At 44.2% G+C, this 18771-nt stretch overlaps 1 protein-coding gene across 1 annotated transcript in view; it reads right to left on the reverse strand.

The window, feature by feature from the left end:
• The window catches only part of arrdc1b (arrestin domain containing 1b), a 33357-nt gene extending 17443 nt beyond the window's left edge, over positions 1-15914 (reverse strand). Inside the window, exons 1-3 of the mRNA XM_037484854.2 lie at positions 15681-15914; positions 3662-3772; positions 651-701 (exon numbers count right to left, since the gene is read on the reverse strand). Of these exons, the coding sequence (XP_037340751.1) occupies positions 651-701; positions 3662-3772; positions 15681-15798 (280 nt within the window). The 5' untranslated portion in view covers positions 15799-15914. The remainder of the gene's footprint in view (positions 1-650; positions 702-3661; positions 3773-15680) is intronic.
• Between the last annotated feature and the right edge of the window lie 2857 nt (positions 15915-18771).

Here is an 18771-nt window from a genome sequence, read left to right on the forward strand (position 1 = left end):
CCCAAACAATAGATGTTAATAATAGATTTTTCCAACTGACAAGACAAAAAAACCAACTAACTAACTTTTACAGTTAACAAGCCCTGGGCTGATGTTCTCAAGTCTGAGGGTCTGGGAGGAGGGAGGCAGAAGCATGGAGGCATAAAGACCAATTAAACAGTGACTGCACAACAGGAGGGGGAACTAAAAATAACCCGATGCCGCCCTGGCTTCAGTCCACGCCTGAGAGTGTGCAAGACACCAGAGAGACCCTGCACCGTGTGTGAACCTCGCATGTTGAGCTGATCTCTGCGTGGTGATGTCATCCTTCCATTGGCATTAATCCACGTAGCCGCGTGTATGTGAAGTGGCATGTGAAACAAAGAGGACTTATCACGCTGAGTCACGTCACAGTCGGCACCTCCCTCCCCATATCTCTTAAACATTAACGCTGTAATGACATGTCACGCGCCGTTGGTATTGCAGATCTGCGTGCGTCTGCTCGGGTTGAGCACTCGTACACGTACAGGACAGAAGTCTCCCGTTATCAGATGCTGACTTGGCCCGCATGCTCCCATCGGTATTTTTATCTGGACGTGAAAAACCATTACGAGGCGCCTCCGAGATGGGGGAATGAAGCTAAACGGGTCACCTGGGATTCTCCCACTCACCTGGAATGAGAAACTGGAAGGGGAACGTGTACTCGCCGGGCGCCAGGGTTCCTGTAAAAGAGGAAGTCTCTCAATTAAATTAAATTCCATTTATGGGTGTGAATAGAGTGAACATTCTGTGTGTGTATGATTGTGTATATTTTGACTTCCCACATCTCCTAGTTTGCATTAGAAGCACTGCGGGGATCACCTACTCCCAGAGGGATGGAGTTCCTTTGACAAAGCACCTTCAGTGTTCAAAGTCGGCTGAGTGGCGACATCTTTCGTAGTGAACAAAACTAGCAACGGAAACCAATCAGCCGGAGTCAGAGGAAGCAACAACATGTGTAGCTGGCAAAGTTGGAGCATCTCTCAGCAAAGTCAATCGATGATTTACAAGCACTGACGCACCGGCAGTGATCGACCGAAGGCCGATCTGTTGCAACATCTAAAAATTAGCATCAGTGGGATTTTAGAAAGGGAAAGGGCTTGATTCTCAGTCAAAGCTTGTGTGGAGTCCGTCTCCATCAACGAGGCCAGTGAATCCCATTGACAAAACCAGTAAAAAAAAAAATCAGCAATGTATTGAGTATTTTTTGTATTGTGTATAATTGAACATGTGACCTAGTCTGATATACAGACACTTGATGGCATCAGTTCATTTTGGATTTTCATTTCAGAAACTGAATTACTAATATGAAAAATGTACACAGCCTCAGCCTGCTTTGAGATTTAGTCACAAACTAAATTCCTAAATTAGAAAAACACAACATTTGAAACAAAACAAATGTACGTTTACCCACCAGGCAGCAGTGCAGAAGAAAACAAAAGTATGATAACTTTGTGTTGCCGTAAAGCAGAATCAATGCGGGTCATCCCAAAAAACTTAACAGGAAGTGCTTTGAAGTACTAAGAGGTGTTTTTTAATAAAATGTGTGTGTCGTATTGCATTAGCTGCACCCACTGTGAAGAACATGTCTTATTTGCCATGTCGAGGTGATAAGAGGAGCTCAGGGGACAGCCTTTCCATTGCCGTCTCTCTTATTAATTCTCCAGATGATCTGACAGCCCAATGAAATTCTTCCAGACAGCAACATATCTCACCTCATTGGGGATGGGCAACTCTTTTTTCCCCCCGTTAGCCTCAGTTTAATGAGGGAAGTTCTGATTGTGCGTTTATTGGCACCATGTTTCCTGCTTGAGGAAGCGGTTGTGCTCTAAACCAGCAGCGTGTAGCCACTTTAAATACGCAACTGTAGAGAGCCTTGCTAAAAAGAGTGAGAAGAGACAGGAAATCGGGATGAGGGAGCAGAAATGCAGTAGATGGTCTTAACCACAGCTTAGCGCATCCTTTTAATCTAATATCAATCCTACACTATTCCAACCCGTTTTACCTGCGGCACTAATAACTACTCTAGTCGAAATGATCTCACTGGACAGATGAGGAGAGAATTTGCTCTTGTTATTGCTCATGGTCCCAGAAGGGGGACACCCTTCCTGTCTCGCTCTCGCTCGGGGACAGAGCAGCCAATTTTAAAATTGGATAAAAGGCAGCGCAGAGGGAGGGCGTGTCATGAAATATTTGCGTGCTCTGTTTTGCCAAGTGTACTGTGGGTGCATGTGTGTACTGAAATCTAGAATGAAGTGGGTCCACATGGCTCAAAGATACTGGGACATGTGGTGAACGTGGTGGCATTTATTTAGTTTAGTTTTAAAAATGTTTTTTTCTGAAAAAAATAGTCTAAAACTGCCAAAAAAAATAAATATAAATGAGGAACTAACTGATCAAAAAATGAGTGTGAAAAGACAATAAATCTGACCAGACACCATGTGCCAACTTCCACTAGACTGGACTTTAAATACCCAAATAAGTGTGGATGTCCTATAAATATTTTGTATATTTAGCCTTACTTGCCTGTTGGTTTGTCCTGACCGTTTGGCACCCTGGTGATATTTTATGTTTCTCTTTCTAAATGGTTGTACAAGGACTGTATAAATGCTGCATTCAAAACAAAGCGCATACAGTAACATTACCACTGTGACGCAGGTGCGTGCATGTGTGCCTACTCTGAGTAAAAGCTTAAGTTTCACTTTGTTTCATATATGATCTGAATGCTCTACCGAAACGTTACAATTATTTTCGTAATAATGACTCTTTCCCATCAAGCTAATTGGAGGACTTTATGGGCGCTACAGTTTACTCTAACTTTATACTATAGTAAATAAATATATGTATATAGACTTGTCTGGTGCATACCACATGTTGAGGCACATAGTCCTGAGCGTTAAACATTGACGTAGTTCTCTGTGTTTCCACCTGCATGCACTACACGCTCCATTAAGTGCCTCTGTGGGATTTGCATTTACAACACATTTCATGCATACTAAGCACATTTTATCTTCTGACCGGGGGCGGCATCAGCAACCCATACAAAGGATAGAAGACAGCCCTCACAACAAAAGGTTGCGTAAGCCCTCCCTTCCGCGGTGAGGCAGGAAGCGAGAGAGCAGCAAGGCCGGATGGGACCCAGAGACGGGTGGACGAAACATAAGAGCCGTCCTCTGTGGCGCACGGCAGCGTCTGATACGAAGGTCGGACGAGAGGTCGGCTACACCATGAGTGCAGGGGACTGCTACTCGGACTAATTGAGACTTTAGGTCCTCAGTACACGGCTGCTAAAAACCTGCTGCGGCCTTTGTGAGAAGAAGCCTTTTGCAGCAGATTCCCCCGAAACCAAATGAGGTTTCAGTCACATGAAAAGAGGGCTGACGTTGTAGGACGTGAGCTGAGATTCTGTGCAGTAAAATGGAGGTAATGTGCTTTACTGTTAAAGGACAATTCATTTTAGACCAGTTTAACTGAACTTCTACGCAACCAAATAAGCAACACGTGATGGGATTCTTAAGATCACAGAATAAAAAAAGCGCAGCGAAGCCTGAACGTTATTTTCAGGCTCCATTACTGCACCTATGCATCTACATGAGGAAAAAGCAGCAGAAAGGCTGAAGCATCGTGCTTTTACTCTCATCACCTCTGTCGGCAACAGAGACCGTGCGGTTGAAGTACTGCTCCTCCAGGACCCACGAGGCGTCGTTCAGTTTATTGGAGATCCCACATGAGCCGTGACAGTTCACCTTGATGGCTGTGGAGAGAGGAGAGAAAAGGGGTCACTCCGCTGGCTCAGTGGTTACCGCTCGGCTTTTGTCTGACCAACAGTTTTATTTGTCAAACTGTTCCCAACAGCTTTGAGGTTTCCAACTCTTAAGCATTGGAACATTTCCATGACAACCCCTTGGTTCACATTCATTTTATTCAGAAAGAGGAAAGTTGCCTCATGTAAGTTCAGTCAGTTTGTGCCACGGTCAGCACAATATACACTGACTAGCATGAGAATGACCCCCAAGGAGGGCCGCCTCACGCAATCATCACAGGCCTCTGGTGCTGGTCGTGTGCATTCGGCTGTGGTTAATAATCACAACAGGCTCCCAATGGAGGAGGAGCTGTAACTTTATCAGGGAGCTGCTGTGAAACTATTCTCTCTCTCCTCAAAAGCAGACGTTCCCACTGGTCCTGGGCATGTTGCATGACATCACTGGCCGAGTGAGGGAGCAGTGTTAGCAGCACTGTGTAGGCCTGTCATACCCAGGGTCTCTTTGTGTGGCTCAACTAACGCACACAGAGGACAACTACTCTGTACACAAGCTGATTCTAGGCTAATTAGGATTGCACCTATCTGACTTCAGTCCTGAAACCAAATACAGATCTGATACTAGGATTTCATGAATTAGCTAAACACCGTAAATACGTAATTAATAGTTAGATTGTGGTCTCGATGGGGAAGTGATATTAGGTTATAAACTTATTTATTCACATATTTAATTTTTGGCCAGCAATCATTTCTATATTTGCCAAATTTGTTTTTAATACTGTGTTGCTATTAGGCCGGCTCACCGGGCCCAGCTTTATCATATATTCGTTGATGGTGTTGTACTCGCCCCGCAGTCGGTGCTCCCGCACAGGTTATAAATCCCTCCGAATGTAGCGTGGCTATCTACCTGGATTAGATGTAAATCACCATCGTGGGATTATGAATCCATGGTTAACCCTGGAGTTCACTAACCCCAAATCCCGCTTGGTAGGAGAGAGCCGAGCGGGGCAGTGTGGTAACACAGCCTCTATCTCTCTTTCTGTATCACCCTCCTCTCTCTATGTGTCTTGTCTTTCTGTTGATCTGTCTGTGAGGAAATTAAATCTCTCTGATAATGCGCACACACACACACACACCCACACCCAATTGCACGCACGCAAGCACAAGCAGACACACAACTGTGACAGAAACTAGAGGATTAAGCAGTCCCAGCCTCAGTATTACAGATATAGACAGATATGGCCAAGCATTGTTCTAAATATTTTTGTGGCATGAATTTGACCTCTGCATTTCTTTACTTTTGTGTTTAGCAGGTGTGATGTAAAAAATACAGGCGAGGGCTGATGAGAATCTCATTACTTTGTCATTACTACTGCAGTTATTTGGACCAGAAGAAAAAAAGAAAAGAAATCTCAGGGCACCACCAAAAGGGAGCAGGATTATTCTCTGGTTACCATGGATATCTGTACAAACTCTCATGGCAATGTATTCCAAAGTTGTTGAGATACTTAAGAAACAGCCCAAAATGTCAACCTGCCATTTAGTCATTTCAGTCTAGACCAAAGAGGAGTTGTCAAAGGAGATCAAATAGTTTTTTTTACAGCTCCACATTAAGTTGATGCAAACCACCTTTGCATCATCATTGGATATCTCATTGATATGCAGCATCACAAACAGGGGCGTGACAAAATGTCTGCCAGACCTATGCGACAGTATTCTCTCTCTCTCTCTGGGGCAGATGGTTGACCCTCCACGCCGGCACCACTCTTGGCATGGTTTGGTGGAAGAGGGAGTGACCTCTGCCCACAAAAACAAGAACCAAAATCTGCAGCTCACTAAACACCAAGCAGAGCGGTGCCCTTCAGCAGGCTCACGCACGTTTAGCTGGTCATTTACTAAACCCTGTTGTGGAATAACACCGTATACTAAAAATGAACAGCTCTAACTCACACTTCACAGTAGAGCTGTAAAGTACCCTAATGTAATGGAAAATGGAGCCACTACTGATAATGTTTTACAGCTGTGGACGATGAAAGGTCAGCGCAGAGGTAATCTGTTAATACCCCCGGCAGAAGGAGCGGCTGGAGAGTTGTGTCATAAGAGGAGGCTGAATAATGGGCGGCCTGCTACCGAGTCACATGGAGCCCGAACGGACGGCTGGGCAATAATGATGTGTCTGATGAGGCGCACATCTACACATCAAACATTTATGCCCTGGTGTTTCACCACGGCAGCCGTGGAAAGCTAAACTTGGTCTTCTGCCTAGTTGTAGTCTGACCTCAGGGATCAACTCTGATCTCATTGAGTGAGTTTTGATGCGAACCAGTGAATCTGAGTTTATTTGGGAGGCTATGCCACCTAGATAATCCTTGCTAGCTGACCTGGTGGGGTGGAGGAATGTATTAGTGAACAGCACTAACACCAGGCGGTGTATCTACACTAGACACCATATATTTCATTTCCTCTTAGGAACATTTTGCAGCTCGGAAAGGCCAGCATGAAACCCATTGTCATTGTCAATAAAAAGTGCTTTCTTTTTACAATATTGTTTGCACACTTACAGTCAATGTACTGATAACGTGCATAAAAAGAGTGCGTGATTACAACACGTCAGACTGTCTCCTGCAATCCGTCAGTAACAGATGGCAGGGTCACACTCAAATACATCCAAGAACAAAACCTTGAAAACAGTGGACTCGATCAACTGATTCATGCTACGATCAGAGCAAACCCAATTCAAGAGGTGTGGTTTGGTTTTGTGAAGCACCAGCAAAGGGCTCCTTGCCAGCTCTCCAGGGGATGAACCACAGCCTGAGGGAGAAACTGACCACCCCGGTGGAAAGAGGGAGGCCAGCGGCACAGCTGTGACTCAGCGGCTGGGTTTGTTGCCAACACACCGGAGTCCATCCAGGTCCACTGCAAGGTTCACGGAGAGTGGCTGTAGGCGGAGAAGATCCAGGCGCAGCTACTACTTTGATTTTACAAAGCAGACAACCCAAGAGAGAAGATGTGGTGCCTGCCTCGACATGACTGCTCAAAGGTGTTCGATCGATGAGTGTGTGCAAGGTTACTGTGTTCTTACACACACATGCGTGATATACGGCCTGTACTTCATCACGTATTATAGGATCAAAGAATCAGTGGAGAAGATTGATAACCAGACCAGACATTTGTTGCAATTGATACATTTAGGTCCAAAAGCAGTATTTAGGTTTGGTTAATCCTACATTTGCCAAATACCAAAGCCAATTACCATTGGGGTTAGATTCAGTTGCCATTCAGTCTAGTAGGGTGGTTTAACTTGGTGTCCTGCCTTATGCCAATAGGAATATCTTCCGACGTATATGTAATTCGTCCAGGTGATAACACGTTCTCTTCCACCTCTCTCTAGGCACCCATTTTGACCTCGAGGGCATTCTTTCCTGAAAGTATGTGCAGGTTACACAACACTGGTGCTTGCTTTGTCATCCGATTTTCCAAACAAAAGAACAGCTACACGCATGATTAAGTTTCTTTACCAAATGTTCTGTTTGCTAAACACTTCTCTCGCAGTGACAAGAAGTACTTCAACAATTACAATTTTCCAAGAAAAATAAGCCCATACTGTGTGTGTGTGGGGGATAAAATCATTATGGTAGCGCTGGCTGCTTGTTGCATCAGGACACAGGGAAATGAGTCAGCTTTAGGAGGGTGTGGGAGGGGGGGGGATCCACGGGGAGGCCGGGCTGATAATATCAGTTCCTTATTTACCCTGATTACGCCGAGTCCTGCTCCAGCTAATGGCCGGGTGCACAAAGGGGCCTCAGTTTGTTTGAGGTCTGAACTTCACAGGGAGCAAAGCAGAAAGAGGAAACCCCCCCGACCTCCTGGACACAACTCACAGAAGGAAGAGCGGAGAGGACTCAGGAGTCAGTCAGAGTGAGAATTGAGCCGTCTGAATTACGTGAATTGATCGGCATTCCTCAGACGTCACGCAGACATTCGAGCTGGGGCACGGAAAACACTCCCATAGCAGCGTCTGTCTGATAAGAGGGGAATGGTTTAAGAGACGCTCTGGCGGAATGTAGAAAACCTGCAGGGTGATGCAGCCGTTCTGCTTCAGACATCCGCTGGAGGGGTGATGCTGAAAAGAATTGGATTATTTAGGTAAGTGAGGGGGTCGACATATGAACCAGGAACCACTGACCCTCTGACCCCTGAATGTTCTTGACAAAGGCGCTCAGAAACAAAGTGTAGTTCATCTCCTCCACAAAAGCCAGGAGCTCACAACCTTCACTTTGTACAGCGCAGCCGAGTAATCCGACGCCACCTTCACTACCTTATTAATTCTTTAGGCGCCGCAAACAATTAGTCCCTCTCTCTCCTCCAACATCTCCCTGCCTCATGTTCTTTGCAATGCTCATCAGTGAGATGTGTCGAACGCAGCCCCCTGATGGCATGATCTATTACTCCTGGCTGTAAGGGAAACCCCGCTGCAGACTGGAGCCGGGGCTGTTTTGTTCAGACACGTGATGAGTTACCTTTGTGTTTGATCAGCGACTGGCTGAAAGGCCTCAGTAAGAGGAAGAGAAAGTGAATTCAGGAAGTACACTACAGATTTTAAACGTTCATTTAGTGCATGAAGATGAACAAATGCAGGTGTGAGGTTGTATTTGTATTTGAATTATATTGAATCTATTTGAATGTCTCAGTGATTGGATATTAGGGTGCAGTCCCTTAAAGCTTATGTTCTAACAGTGTCAACAATAATCCCCTCTATAAATAGGAAAAACTTGCATTGTTATTATTACCAGAAAGCCTGAATATCAACTAGCTGAAAGGTAGTGTCACTGAGTGAATCCACTGAGTGCATTGAGCTTTTATAATACAAAACTTACATACCTTTACATTTGTCCTATTACTTTCAAATATTACATATTAGTAATTGAAGTCTGAAGAAGTCTGTTAAATTTTGGGTTAGACCTGGTCACTGCTCTCAAAAGAATGTCAGGCGATTAAATATCCTTTAAAAGTCTGTATTAAATGTAGGTACATCCGTTTCACTGGTCCAACTTCTTCTAGCAATGAAACGAGGCGACATGTCTGTTGCAATCATAAACTTTGCTTGCTTGGCTGTATCACACAAGCTTGACATAATGGATACTAGTGACTAATCAAACAGACAATATTAATACAAAGAACGGGGAAAGTAATTTGGATTGTTTCATAGAGGTCACACAGGGCTCGTTGAATGCTTTGATGATATTGATCATCTGCTTCATCATTAATAATTACCAGGTCTCAACCAACACTCTCCCCCGGCTTCATCAAACCCCCAAATGAGGGGAACTAATGAAAAACACATGGACAGTGGACGACTGTAATATTAATTCTACACCCAGCTGGGTCCGCATTGAGTCTCGTACCCTCCTGTGTATACAACAGTCACTCAGAGTGCTTACTCATCTGCATCTGCATGCATAAATCGCTGAGTGTGTTTGCCTGCATGTAAAAAAAGGCTTATCCATGCAGTGGTTACATCATAGGAACCAGCAGACGTGTAATCTGCACTCTGAAATTCCATAATTCCACGGCGCTGCAGCTTTAAGAGAAACTTGCACCCTATATTCTCTTCGTATTCACTTTCAAAGGAAGCAACACATTTAGCAGCTACATAAAGACCCGCCTCCCATTATCCCACAAAAGGGGCAATGTACCATTTTATTCTGCGGCTAGTTCTTCTATTTCATGGTCCTGAGAATAAAACACTGCGTAAACACTTCCTCTCTGCCAGCTTACAATCACCTTTGATGGCATCGATGTCGGCAGAGTGCTACATTCAAGCATTGGATTCTCCCCTGTGGTAATCAGCAATGTTCTTAGTTGACCTGATATCACTGTACTAGTAACAGATACAGCAGCTTCATGGACCTGTCAGCTTTATAAAAATCTTTATAAAAGCCTCAATTTAAGATCAAGATGTTGAAATAAGGATGATCAAAACTGATGGTCTAACCATGAGTTATGATCGTCGGATCAATTCTGAATCTTTGCGATTCAACGGTCCTCGAGCCCACATTCATTATATTTGGATACCACTCCAGACACGTTCATTGCTATAAAGTGATCGTCTCTGTGTTTTGTGTGAAGTCACATGACAGCAGCAAAGAGATATTTTCTCTGGTGAAAGCTACAGCCATCAGCTTGTGGAGATTGGTCATTTAGTATCAGCAGCGACCTTCAGACCCCTGATCACTCCTTCTCGATGGAACCGCCACCAAGTGCAGATGATTTTATAATGAAGGTGTGTTCGGACTGCTAGCTGTGCTTTTAGGGACATTCAGGACTACACGGATCGTCATCTTCATGAAAACACCCAAAGCGAGCGACCCGTTTATAGGCGTAATTGGTTCAACAGCAAAAGCTGCTGGTGGTCTGTTGTGGACTCAGTAGGCCAACCTACTCTCATTTCATTATAATCCAAGATTTATTCCCCTTTTGTTTGCTATGTCGGGAGCTACCCTGACCCTAAGCCCTAAGGGGCTGTTCAATTGAAGCTCACCTATGTTCGGTAAAACCAAGCAGACCTCATTCCGATCATCACCAACTTTCATACAGGCACATGTACCAAGATGGAATCATTACCAGCGGTGACAAAAGAAGAGCTTTGTCTAAAGAATGTATGTGAGGAGGGAGCGGTCGATGGAGGATTAGCAGCATTGCGGGAGGAAGAAAAAACAAGGATCGAAGCCTCTCACGGCTGCTCAAAGGTTGAGCCAAACACACACACAGGCTCACCTCTTAATCTGTGTGTCCACCGGTGAGTTAGTTGATGTGGTGCCTGACTTGACATACACCAAAACCTCTCTGCCCTCTTGGTAAATATCACATGCTGCTTCGCTGTGTCTTATTATGACACCTTTTTTATTGTGCACTGGTTCACAAAAAGTAAAAGCTTTTGTGATTTTTGGCCTCTTGGGTCAGAATGATCCACAGCTGGTGTGACAAATATCTGGTTCTTTAGCTACTATCTGTTTTATTGGTTGGGTTGTCTAGGTAGTGTGAGAGACTGCTAAAAACAGATGCTGATGTTGCTGCTAACAAAAGCCCCACGATGAATGACAATACATCTTAAACCCAACACTAGGAGAGAGAAAGGCGACCTGACCACACTTCGCATTTCACAACACACCCGCACTGACACACACCAACTTCTTATCTCCCAGTTGATAAAACACTTCTATCTTTAGCTTTTTTGTTAGGGCTCATCGACGTTGTGTTCCACTTTCCCGCAAAGAGGGACATCCTTCCTGCAAATTCATTTGACAAACCAGAGGAAGTGGGACAGCTTTTTAGGGAGAGGAAGAGGAGGAGGGGGGCAAAAGAGGGCGGAGGAGTCCATGCTTAACAGGGGGAGTGAGACAGAACCCTCTTAGGATAGACCCAAATAAACAGGATTAGGCCCGGCTGGTTATGAGGGGTCAAAGGAGAGTTGTTAGTAACGTGACTTTTAGTCTGTGGGGAGGGGAGCAGCTGATGCCAAGATGTCCAGCTTATAGCACCAATGTTATGGGCACAGGGCTCAGACCGAGGAAGTACTGTACTTGGAGATCAATGCCACCCGCCCACACAGAAGGGAAGCCGAGATAACTCTGTCACACTGACTGATCATATGTCACGTTCCAAACAAATGACAGCAAAGTTAAGAGGGAACCAAAACCCTCCAGTTCAAAATGATTCATTCAGACAGTACATGAACGTTTATGCTCTCTGAGGACATTAAAAAAGAGAAATACACTACTCTAAAGAAGTATCCATCAAATATGTTGCAGCACATAGTACCAGCACTGGTTGTCTTAATGGTACCATTAGAAGGAAAATATCAGCTCTTGACACATTTAACTTTTTGAAACGTTATTCATCCTATTAACTTTAATCTACTAGGCTGATAAAATAAAAAGTACATCCTCAGGATGACTCACTGCAGCTCATCTACTTTTCAGACTTTGGACGTTAGTCGCCCTCGGAGCGATGGCGTCATCACAGAGACCCCGACCTGCAGGGACGTCCTGCTGTCCGATCAAAGACAGACCCGACTGGATTCATTGACTTGTTCCATTTCAGTTTGCTATGAGTGTTTCTAATGCTACAGTCTATAAACCGTTGCTTTCATTTGCTGTTGTCCTTCTGCTTCGATGTCTTCGATGCTGAGTATTTCAGAGGAGCGTGCACTCCGCACGGTTAACCCAAACTGGTTGATGACTTGGAATACATTTCTACAATAACATTCTGTAGAAAACCAGTCACATTGAGAAAATCATGGGAAATTTATCAATGTAATATAATCATACAGCTTTATTGAAATTTACCCAACAAATGATTATTAGGATATTTTTTAGGTGACACTGCAGAATATTCAATGACACTAACGGCAAATGCAGTCTGTAAATCAGGTTGGATGTTCCTAAAGTGTCCTTAATGAATGAATAAAAGTACTCCTTAATGAATAATTAACTTCTATAGAATTTGTGGACTTTATGAAAAATAACCATGGTCTAAAGTCAAAGCAACACAGACGGAGGTGACCAAAACCTACTGAATATTGATGAGTCACCTGGTTTCCGTATGAGAAGCTGTCTTGTTCTTTGTTCAACTGCTCGTTGTTGTGTGAACAGGACGTGAGCTGCCCCAGGGAGAGAACAAACATGGCGGCTTGACCCTCAGCCATGAAGAATCCCGAAAGGTTCAATCGGTTTAATTCAAGTGGCATTTTGACAAAAACAAGATCAGTAATCATCTAACTATGCACTGAAGCCTCACCTGAAAAACACAAGTCACACAAGTGTGTGTGTGTGAGTGTGTGTGTGTGTGTGTGTAGTGTGAACTAAAGGGGACGTCTAGTCTACATAAAGCCGATTGGGTTGCAGTGAATGTTTGTGTTTCTGATTTGCTGAAAGCTTAGCGAGGCTCCATCTGAGATACAAAAAGGCTACACGCCTATAAGCTCTTAATAACACTGGCCTGCGCCTCAAAGTTTACTTCAACACACTAAAGAGGAAAAGAAGGAAGTCTGAACAAGTGGACTTTTGCTTGAGGGGATTCATTTTCATCCCTATTTACCTGTCTGATAAGGTGCTTTCCAGCTCATGAGTCACAGTGTATACGAGTCCTTACCGGTAGGTTTCCACGCGCCATAAGATGTGCGTACAGTCTGAGTCAGAATGGTGTGTATCAGGTGGCCTGCCAGGTTCAGCGATCCTGTGATAGCCTCAAACAGCAGACAATAGAGTCGACTGAGGAGATCAGTCCAGACTGGTGGCCAATAATGCTGATATGGCTCATCAGACAATAATAGTTTCCAGCTAGAATGCCAGACAGCATCTTGGCTTTTTACTTTGCTAATAAAAGGACCAGCTATTCTCTGCATTGATATTGAATATTGTCATGGAATGTTATATGAACACAAATTCTACTAATTTAGGTCATAAACTAGGTTGTAGTGTATGTCCAACCTTATGTGTGAGTATGTAAAAAATTTGCCACCGTCCATTCATGCGTCCCTGACTTTAACGACCGTCTCTGAGAGGAAGCTAATCAATAGAAATGCTGTCTAATGGTCTCCATCATCAATAATATAGTGAGGGGGAAAGTTTAGCCTCTACGATATTCAGCGTCTCTGGTAATTTATATCTGTTTAGTACCCTTGTGTTTTTATTGCATCATACGACTTGGTAACAATATACACAAAGCAACTGACAAGGACTCACAATGCAATGTAAATAAGACACCTTAAACACATATGGTGCTGCAATCTATGTGACGTATACACAATGTGTCTCATTAGCCAAGACAAACACATGGAGGACAAAAACATTAAACTTTACAGATCACAATAATACCTCGCTGGCTTTCATTCCCTAAAAAAACAGTGCCGCTCTTCACTCTTTGGTGAAATATCTGAGAGTGTCTTCAGGTTTTTGGAGCACTGTGCACATTTCGGGCAAGAATTGCCCGCTTTTATAGTCGACCTCTTAATGGAAGAGAAACGGGAAAGTGAAAAAGGAACATCAGGCCGATTCTATGGCGATATGTCATTTCATGTATCAGGTATCACAATAGCATGTTTTGGCCTAATTAAATCAATTAAATAATTAAATTGTTTGCATAAAATTACCACATGATTCAAGCTGGTTTTGTATGCTCCTATGTGATTTAATTCTGAATTAAAATATATATTTTAATTTAAATAATTAGAACAAAGTTGACTGGAGTGTGACAGTTTATTTACTGCCCTGTTGGGATAGAAAATTACCCGGTGGATTGATGATTGTATTGATAGATATTCATTAGTTTGGTTGCCTTGTGTTCAGATTATGAGTTATCATCCGACTTAATCAGATGCCGATCTGGGCCACCAGATTTAGAATAACAGAGCATTAACTCCTCTGTATGCTTTCCTCAAGACACACAAAACAGGAAACTCTCCTCTTTCCCGCACAAAGCACACGCTGACACATTCTCCTGCTTCAGCATGATTCAGGCAGTCTGATTGATGCTATCATCAGCGATGGCGATGGAGAGGGGTGATGTCACTGAACACATAATGCGTCCTCAGCATTTATAGTACATTAACGGACAGGCTGAAAGCTCCTATCGAGTCCCATCAGACGTAGTACCCTCGCCCAGATGTGACCTCTCATGGAGGTCCAAAAAAAAACACAACCTTGTAAATCACTTATAAAAACGGGCATTTATGTCTTTTACCCTGTGCCGTGAATTCAGAATCAAACCACCAGTGGATGTGTGTGCGCTTGTGTCAGGATCAGAGTCTCTCCGCTGCGCCCTCCGAAAGCAGACTCGTATGGAGCTGTCCACTTGTCTCACAGAAGCTCTCCATGGCGTCTCTCCACTACGAGGACGGCCCACACACCTCTCTACAGTGTTTAGGCCGCCAAGTGCAGTCTCGCCCCGGCCCGTGTGACCTCACAGTGTAACAGAGCTCAGCAGGAGTCGGGACCTCTGCTGTAGGCCATCTGCCTCAGGTCGCCCATGTGCACGTTCCTAAATGAATCTCACTCTGCCTCACCAGCAGTTGGACATCAGCGTAACTTCACGGAAAACTAGATATTTTGTTACAAGTATGGAATTTAGGTCGAAGTGGTGTTTTTAATTGAATTCATCTAATGCCATTTTAGTGTTGAAACAGTTGTCTGTTTTTGCTAAGTGAAGACCTTTCCACTATTTTCTCCACAATGAAATCGAAGGTGGTTCCACTTTCCAGGATCCCTCTCTATTTAGTGTCCTTGTCAATTAGCATACCGTTGAGAAAGAGCCTTTATTTAATGGAGATTGCAGCCCCTATTATGAGACAATGATCCCCACAAGGATTGCTTACATACAATAGATTCTTTGTGTAGCCTTCCTCCATGTCAACTCCAAAAAGCTGTTCTCCACCTTGCTGTCCTACTTTAAACTCATCATTCTAAGCGACTCCGACAACTTTGTCTCAGACGATAGCCATCAGAAGTTCTGATTTCACACCGTAAAATATGAAGCAGGAAGCAGATTTGATGAAGCAAAAAAAAGTGTTAACGACTCCTCAACAACATCCTCTGAACAATGTAAAGGGTTTGGTGGAAAAGGAAACGTGGGAGTGACGTGTTTTCACAACCCGCCCGGCCCCGGCACATACAATAACCACGCACCGTGCACTGCGCGGCACTGTAACGCAAGCTTATATATCCGCAATGCCCGCACGTCCAACAGCTGCCGTGGAGCCCCTCGTGCTTCCTGGAAGAAAAAGTTTACATCGAGGCTTCGCCGCGCGCTCCGCTGGACCGAGCGGCGGAGGAGAGGCACGGTGGCAGCCCCCCCTTTAAACCCCCCCCCCCCCTGTAGAATACACTGCTGAAGGTGAGCTTACCTTTGTAGTGCAGCGAGTGGCCGGTTCGTATCTTCACGGTCCCGCTGACGGTCTCTCCGGGGCTGTAAACCACCTTGTTATTGGCAAAAGTGATATCAAATTCTTGAAGCTTTCCCATAGCTGCGCTCCGCTACTCCACCGCGCGCGCCGCGTCTCTGAGAGCAGAGAGGAAGCGATGCTCTCACCTGCTGCCCCGCCCCCCCCTCTCCAGAGACCGGTGACGTCACGCTGACCGCCCCTTGAAAGTTTATGGGAGGGCGGATCACGGAGTTTATGGACGGGAAGTGAACATGACTTACACTCACCGGCCACTTTATTAGGTACCCCATGCTAGTAACGGGTTGGACCCCCTTTTGCCTTCAGAACTGCCTCAATTCTTCGTGGCATAGATTCAACAAGGTGCTGGAAGCATTCCTCAGGGAGTTTGGTCTATATTGACATGATGGCAGCAGACAGTTGCCGCAGATTTGTCGGCTGCACATCCATTGATGCGAATCTCCCGTTCCACCACATCCCAAAGATGCTCTATTGGATTGAGATCTGGTGATTGTGGAGGCCATTTGAGTACAGCAAACTCATTGTCATGTTCAAGAAACCAGTCTGAGATGATTCCAGCTTTATGACATGGCGCATTATCCTGCTGAAAGTAGCCATCAGAAGTTGGGTACATTGTGGTCATAAAGGGATGGACATGGTCAGCAACAATACTCAGGTAGGCTGTGGCGTTGCAACGATGCTCAATTGGTACCAAGGGGCCCAAAGAGTGCCAAGAAAATATTGCCCACACCATGACACCACCACCACCAGCCTGAACCGTTGATACAAGGCAGGATGGATCCATGCTTTCATGTTGTAGACGCCAAATTCTGACCCTACCATCCGAATGTCGTTGCAGAAATCGAGACTCATCAGACCAGGCAACGTTTTTCCAATCTTCTATTGTCCAATTTCGATGAGCTTGTGCAAATTGTAGCCTCAGTTTCCTGTTCTTAGCTGAAAGGAGTGGCACCCGGTGTGGTCTTCTGCTGCTGTAGCCCATCTGCCTCAAAGTTGGACGTACTGTGCGTTCAGAGATGCTCTTATGCCCACCTTGGTTGTAACGGGTGGTTATTTGAGTCACTGTTGCCCTTCTATCAGCTCGAACCAGTCTGGCCATTCTCCTCTGACCTCTGGCATCAACAAGGCATTTCCGCCCACAGAACTGCCGCTCACTGGATGTTTTTTCTTTTTCGGACCATTCTCTGTAAACCCTAGAGATGGTTGTGCGTGAAAATCCCAGTAAATTAGCAGTTTCTGAAATACTCAGACCAGCCCTTCTGGCACCAACAATCATGCCACGTTCAAAGTCACTCAAATCACCTTTCTTCCCCATACTGATGCTCGGTTTGAACTGCAGGAGATTGTCTTGACAATGTCTACATGCCTAAATGCACTGAGTTGCCGCCATGTGATTGGCTGCTTAGAAATTAAGTGTTAACGAGCAGTTGGACAGGTGTACCTAATAAAGTGGCCGGTGAGTGTATTTCATAACAATGAAAGGAAAGGATTTTAGTTATATGTTTATAAAGAGCATGAAAAAGCATTAAATACCTCCAACCACCAGCAAAGCTTTTCTTTATAAATACATTTTCTTACACTTCTTATTGTGTAATCATATAATAATTCATGTATAAAATCATAAAAAATCCAAAGATGATAAGCATTCTTTTGCTCATTTCACACACTCTGTATGATGTGTTCATATTTTTACTCTATGAGGCTACTATTTGGCACCATATTTGTGTCGGGATATTTCTGATCATGCACAATATAAACATGTTATCTTTGACTGAGGTTATCTTGGCCTGATTACTTTAACTAAGGAACTATTTCTCAACTGGAAGTCATCAGAAGATGATCAGAATACTAATTAACCATTTCTCTTAAGAAAGAAATGGAAGTTTCAACCATACATTGTGGGACATTATGTCGGTGAAAAGCAAAATCTGAGTAACGCATGATGGCATTTTCTACTAACACACTACCCAGAATATGAATTGGCATGAAAACGTCTCACAGTACAGTACTCACAGTACGCTCACAGCGTTCCCATCTCTGCATGTGTTTCCTGTCACTGACTGTACTTCCTGTCTGAATGAGCTGCCAGAGCAGGTCTGACTGTTGCTGCAGAAAAAGCTTGCAGAAAAGGACCTGTACTCTCCTCTTCCCCCACCATGTCACCCGACTGCCAATATTCCCAGTAAATGCACTCAGACCCGTGTTTCCATGTCGACAGACAAACACCACGGTTGCCAATTTACTGCCTGTATCCATGGAAATCTGCGGTAGCAGCTGATATGGCATGTTTTTGTTTAGGCATTTGCAAAAGCAGCTTGAAAAATGAGTAATTTGGACACTGCAAAACTAAAAGCAAGAAGATCGTATGCCAGGAGGTAACAGGATAAGATGTTCATACAGTATGTCAGATGCATTGAGCATCAAGAGGAGGCCAATCCATGCCAGTGATGACGAGACAGCTCCATTGAGGTCTTTTCTGTCTTTTTATAGTGCTGATTTTAAAACCAAAAGTCACATATTATTCCTAAAGTGCTGCACTCACAGCTCTGGTCAGCGGTGACCTTCACACAGATTGTTATTTTGACTGGTGAGTTAACATTTTCGTAATTCTAGGAAATAGTGAGACAAAAATAAACTAGTGCCTCCACCTTGTGGACATTGCCATAAGTCTTTTACATTTGTGACTGAATCATTTACTGGGTTAAGTCCAAAGTTGTGTATTCACCTCACCACCAGTGTCTGGAGAGAAATGTGAGCATGTCCTTCACTAATTCCTCATTTACAAGTCACTCAGACAATTAAAAAACACTGTCTGTGACAGATTATAAACTAATTCAAGAGCAAAGCGGGTCCCAGAGAAACCCAAACTAATGTAAACCCCAAAAAAGAACAATAAACATGAATTCCAACCCTTTTTATTTTGGGCGGTAAACAATATTTCATTAGATATTTGGGGAGATTGATACAATATCACCGATAAAATGTATAACCCCCCCCCCCCCCACAGTGGGAGATAATTTGCAACTGCAAACTG

The sequence above is a fragment of the Pungitius pungitius genome, chromosome 18 (genome assembly GCF_949316345.1).
Source record: "Pungitius pungitius chromosome 18, fPunPun2.1, whole genome shotgun sequence".
Taxonomy (NCBI): Eukaryota; Metazoa; Chordata; class Actinopteri; order Perciformes; family Gasterosteidae; genus Pungitius; species Pungitius pungitius.